General features: G+C 36.5%; 1 protein-coding gene across 1 annotated transcript; it reads left to right on the top strand.

Annotated features, from left to right (window-relative positions):
- Positions 1-2121: 2121 nt before the first annotated feature.
- LOC309391915 (claudin-17-like) lies at positions 2122-2760 on the top strand (the record flags this gene model as incomplete). The annotated part of the gene is made up of 1 exon (XM_081952752.1): positions 2122-2760. One exon carries the CDS (start codon positions 2122-2124, stop codon positions 2758-2760), a length of 639 nt encoding a protein of 212 aa, XP_081808878.1.
- Positions 2761-6221: the final 3461 nt, after the last annotated feature.

Raw genomic sequence — 6221 nt, 5'->3', positions numbered from 1 at the left:
TGTTATATATTCTGTGCCAGAGTTGGGTTCCTACCGGTTCAGACTGGTTCGGACGAGTAAGTAGTAACTTGGCCTGCCATGCCCCTGAACTGGTTTTATAGGCACTGCCGTAGGCGCCGCCATCTTGTTTTTTTCAATATTGTGCATGCACGTGTACTGAACCAATCAGGACGTGACTAAGGCATAAGTGATGTGAGTGAAGTTTCCTGATCCAGCAACAGGTGAAACTGGTACTCAAGATGGATTTAAAGTCCCTTCTGGTCATGACCATGCGTCTCAAGCAGGAATAGTGACTCCTTTCACCACAAGCAGTTGGAAGAGAGGTGAGCTCTGAGGTACCCAGTGATATTGGGACTGGACCTATTTGACCTCTACACTGACTGGAACTAGCTTCAGAGGAAGAAGAAAATCCTCATAAAACTATATTCTCCATTCCTAACCTCTGAAACTAATCCAAAAGAACATCATAATTGAAAGGCCACTGAAAGATCAAGGAAGGCTAGGATGGATGTATCACCCCCATCCTGAACCCATAGTGGTTACTGATAAATCTGATCTATGTCATCTCCATGTTATAATCTGGTCTGAAACCTAACTGAAATGGGTCTACACAATCAGCTTTCCCCAGGGCTTTTGGAACGTCAAGATGATGGTCTATTCAACCATAGAATTGCTGGTTTTCCTGAAGAAAGTTTAATTTATCTCTAGTTGATAGCATATTTTAGCAACTAGTAGGAAAACTACCTTTTTCATATGATACACAGATATTGTCAGTGTACAATAATATTGAGATGGATCAAGTTTAATTGAATAGCAGAAACTTCTTACACTGACTTGCACCAGTACTGTTTATTGTAACTATACAATGAGTAAAAATTTAAATAATCAAAATTACACTTTGACATCCTGAGAATTAGAATTCGTAACTGATATTGGCTCACTTTAATTACTTTTCTAATTTGATGAAATATGCAAATCAATAGTAATATAACTCTTATGTTGATGAAGGTAAACTAATTGTCAGGGAACAATATTTAATCAGAGAACTTGGTAACCCTGACTTCTAAACAAACACATCAGACTTACAAATTTCTAGTAAGCAAAAGACTTTGAAAGGGGGGGGGGGGAGAACCTTTCACTCCAGCCATACTTTTTTATTCGTGACATGTTGCCTGAAAGTAGATCTGACCTTCTAGTATTCATTATATAGATTGAAAAACAAAAGGAGAAGATGTGGGTAGTGGCTGCCATAATATTGTAATGCTAAACAACAACCACAAAAAGATTACTGCAATATTTCCATAATTGCTGAGCTTTAACTTCCAATAAATAATCTCAGGTTGCCAAAATATTACTAGGACTTTATAGACATTTGGATGCACAGGGCTTCACCAGTGCTTCAATTCATTAACTTCAGGATCAATTTATCTTGTTTTTACTTATCTGTGTTAAAAGAACTGCTTAAGCAATGCAATTCATTGATTTGGAGAATTATCAGGGCATAGCTTGAAAAAGACCTTCTGCACACAATATTGTATGCTAATTAACTAATTCATTACTAATTTCATAACTAATGAATGAAAACAGGGACCCTCAGTGTGTCTACATAAATAATTCACATTCATCTATTCCTTGAAACATTGTCAAATATCCTAAACCCAGCCTTTGGTTTTTGTCATCAACTCGTAAATCTATTTTAGCAGATAGAACACCACGTTCATTTTACCCATTATATTTTGACACTGATGCAATCATTATTGTTGTAGAATAATTATCAGCACTATAGTTAGAACCAAATCATTTAATTATAGTCTTGCAGAAACATTGAAATTCAAAAAAGCATCAGCGTCAGGTATAAGTTAGACTCACCCTTCCCAAGGATATGATTTGCTAGCCAGGTATTAGGTCTTGCTTTTGTAGAGACTCTTAGACGGGATATATAGCAGTTTCCTCCGAGTAGGCAGATGTGTTCTGAACTCTTCACTGGTATAGATGGAGACGATCTTAAATTCATCCGACCCAGGAGGAAACCATGAATACATTGTCAACTTTTCAGAGGAATGAAGATCTTCTTTAGAAAGCATATTCTGTCTCTTGCTTTTCTGGGTACAATTTTCTGAGATGGCTTTTTGTCCGGTGCAAATGATGGCTTGGCTGCTAGGGATTGTTGGCATGTTTGGAACGGTTATTGTCACTCTGATGCCTCAGTGGAAAGTATCAGCCTTTACAGGGAACAACATCATAGTCTTTGAGACTATTTGGGAAGGCTTGTGGATGGTATGTGTCAGTCACATCAAGAATTATCAGTGCGAATTCTACAAATCCATTCTGGCCCTTCCACCTTTGTTAGACGCCGCGAGAGGATTAATGTGCACGGCTTGTGCGCTGTCAGTTATTGCTTGTCTGATTGCTTTTGCTGGCATGAAATGCATCCGAAGTCCAGGCAATAATGAACAAGTCAAAAGAAACATTTTATTCACAGCTGGAGTAAGTTTTTTCCTGGCCGGGGTTTTTGTGCTGATTCCTGTTTCCTGTATTGCCAATGATATCATTGAGAATTTTTACAATCCAGAAATCCAAGCTGCCCGGAAACGTGAATTGGGAGCTGCTCTCTATTTAGGCTGGGTCTCAGGCACATTTCTAATCTGTGGAGGAGGCATGTTTTGTGGTTTCTGCTGCTGTCCTGAAGAACCTGAAATATATCAGCATTCAGCACCATGCAGCCAAATCAAGCCTATGGGAATGCGTTCCTATGTATGATTCCTTCAGGTCTGCATCCTGAACTTGTCTGGGACAAAGAAATGAATTTTGGGATTCTAACCTTAAATCCGGGACAATACAGTTATGTAGATTCAATCAATAACAGATTTTCATCTAGTAGTATGCTCTTTGGGCAGATCACTTCCTTTACTTAGCAATGCAACATGTAACAGTATGAAGACATTGTATTTGCTGCAAAACTCTCAGGCTATGTCCATAAGGTATTGTGTTTTCAGGGAAAGAAAATTAGATTCAATCTGTTTTCTCCTACTTTTGAAGTTCTCTTGATCAGGATAAATGCTATTCCTAACATTTTGGTGAGAAATGCATGCTTATATACAGATAGTGGGATACACACACACACACACACACACACACACACACACACACCCTTCAGTGCTTTCACATTTTGAAACCTGAAAGCTTGCAGATGAATTTTAAATCTGCTGAAATTTCCTTCCTTTTAAAATACCCTTGCTGAATGCTTAGGAAAAATCTACTATATTATAGTTAATATCTATTTTCTTTAATTTTTCTTTTTAATTTATTAATGTGAAAAGTAAAAAGTTTATCAAGCCCTAATTTAGTTTTTTTCTGACTTAAGAATCCCTAGATCTGTGGATTTTAACTCCCAGGCATATGAAGCTAACATAGCCATTGCTAAGAAATATGGTTTTGATGCAGCTAAAAAGACCTAGATTAGGAAAAATTGGCTAAATGGGTCACAATATTTTTGTAATATTTCTGTTTGATGGGTCATGATTAGTCCAAAAAACACAGAGGAAACAGAAAGGAGTTTAGTGTATAAGAATGGCCAGTACAACTTTAACAGAGTGAACAATTCCAGAGCAAATGTATTAAAGGAATGCATTAATTTTAAAATATGTTGTAAAAGATTTGATTTTGTATGTTATGCCTGATTATGTTGCTTTCCTAAGTTCTATTTGCTAAATGACACCTCTTACATAAATATATGAGTAAAGGTATTTGATCTGGTGAATAAAAGACCTTTGAGTTTATAGAAAAGTACAATTTTTGATGCAGTGTAAATTATTATTGGATTTTCCCAGGTTTTGCCAAGAAAGTTATAGTGTGGCTTTCAGCATTTGCCTGGTCAATGTTCAATAAATTTCTGCATAACCTATCTTTGTGATTCTGTTCAGGACAAAATAGATACGTATTACGAAGAAAAAGTTAATATAAACTACCAGCTCTAATAGTAAGGTTTGCTCTCGGTCTGTCAGTCAATCTATCTGTCTGTCTGTCTCCATCGCTCTCCAAATTATTGTACAACCTAAATTGAAATATACACAAAACAGACACTATATATTACAGTACCTAAATTATGACCTTCTATAGTTTCCTATCACTAGACCCATACAATGTATGTGAATCCATTTTGATGCATGTATCCTGCATTGCGTACACATTATAATTAATTAATTATAGCTGCCCATTCCCATAGATTTTTTGGACAACTTATGAATATAATACAAAATAATACAAACAGTTAAAAACATGCAACCACATAGGCAGCCTAGACTAAAACAATCAAACAATAAGAAATCAAACCAAACCAGAACCCCCACAAGGACATCGACCTCAGACCTGAGACCAAAGCCAGGTCTTGAGAGTTTTTGGGAGCCCTAGGAGAGAGGGGGCTATCCTCACACTTTGGAGGGATGCTGTTTCAGAAGGCAATAGCTACAACAGAGAAGGCACACTTCCTTAGTTTTGTAAGATGATCATATTTAATAGAATGTACCAGTTGGGCAGAAAAGGTTCGGCCCTTAGATGTCCAAGCCATAAATGGTTTCTATAAATAAGGGTCAAAAGCCTCAATTGTACCCAGAAGCTGACTGGGAACCAGAACAACTCACTCAGTAGCCATGACATATGGTCATACTAAAAAGTGTCTGTTATTTTCACACTTATGAGTATTGTAGCATTCCCATGCTCATGTGATAAAAATTCAGACACTTAACAACTGGCATATATTTATGATGGTTACAATCTTCCTGGGTCATGTGATCACCTTTTACAACCTTCTGACAAGCAAAGTCAATGGGGAAGTCAGATTCACTTAACTGCCTTACTAACTCAACTGTTGCAGTGTGGCAAGAAGCTCATAAAATGGAGCAAAACTCACTTAACAATTGTCTTGCTAAGCAATTGAAATTTTGGGCTCAATTGTGCTCATAAGGCGAGGACTACCTGCACAGCTTCCAAATGATCTTCAAGAAGTATATACTTAGGTAAAAAGAATGGTATATGGAGTTATGATGTGAGCTTTTTAAATTTTAATCAGTGTTCACCCAGGCCAGCAATGAAATGGAAGTTTTCTAAGAAAAGGCTTGAGTTCCCCCCCCCCCCCAAAAAACCATGAAATTTTGAGGATTTTGAGAAATTTTGATTTTGACGAAACATTTCCCATTGCCCATTTGCACATCTCAGTGTGTTACAGACCATAAGAGAATGGATTCAATTAAGGTGGTGTTTGGACACGTGACCATTTTAAGAATTTTTGTGTCTGTTGAGTCAGAGGCCAGCTTAGCAGAGTTTCATAATGAAGCACCACCAAGAATTTGTTTTTTTTTCTGGTATTTCAGAGAAAACTTATTTGCCTAAAATTTTGCACATGAAGATCGCAAGTAATTGTTGGGATGAGACCTGCAGACAGTCTCCCCCCCCCCCCAAAAATGAGATACGGTATAGCGAAGCTTCACTGGCAAAAGCATAAACATCAGTGCAAACATTTTTAGGGTATGCTACAATATTAATATTTAAAAATAATTTTGGTATGAGTGCCATTTCCTGTTTTCTTTTCCCACACAAATGCTTTGGAATGATTCACAGAAAGATGGTAGGGATAGAAAACACCAATAATTATTTCTTAGAAGATCATTAATTTATTTAATTATTAATTATTTATTTATTTAAAACACAATAATCAGTTAAAAATGTTTTCCAGAGTGGCTAAAAAAGTTGAAGAATAAGAGAAATAATGTCTTAAAATCTCAAATACACCAAACACCGGGAGGTGGGGGAGGAGGAAGAGATAAAGCGAACCAGAGATTTTGGGGTAGTTTCTAAGTCACTAAAATAAATCTTCTTTGAAACATTTGAAATTCTACTCCCAAGTTTGGGAAATAATAGGACAATAAGCTATATGTCTGCTTATTTTTGAGCTACATTATGGATTCGGATAATGAAACTTGGTGTCTCAACAAGCACTGCTAATTTAAATATATATTTAACAGAAGTAGCATTATGATCAAGGTTTCTTTATCTGAAGAAGGGGCTGCTTGCTTTCATGATGATTCTTGCTTTAAACTGTATAAAAACAGCTGAATGCAAATGACCGGAATATATTTACATTTCAATACTGATAATAAGGTATGAGAACCACATGACAAATAATATGTTGACTATAGCTATGTTTAGAATTGCTTAAGATAACA

This window comes from Natrix helvetica, assembly GCF_964273705.1.
Source record: "Natrix helvetica genome assembly, chromosome: 4".
Taxonomy (NCBI): domain Eukaryota; kingdom Metazoa; phylum Chordata; class Lepidosauria; order Squamata; family Natricidae; genus Natrix; species Natrix helvetica.
Note: the sequence above shows the minus strand (reverse complement) of the source record. Positions and strands in the feature narration are given on the sequence as shown.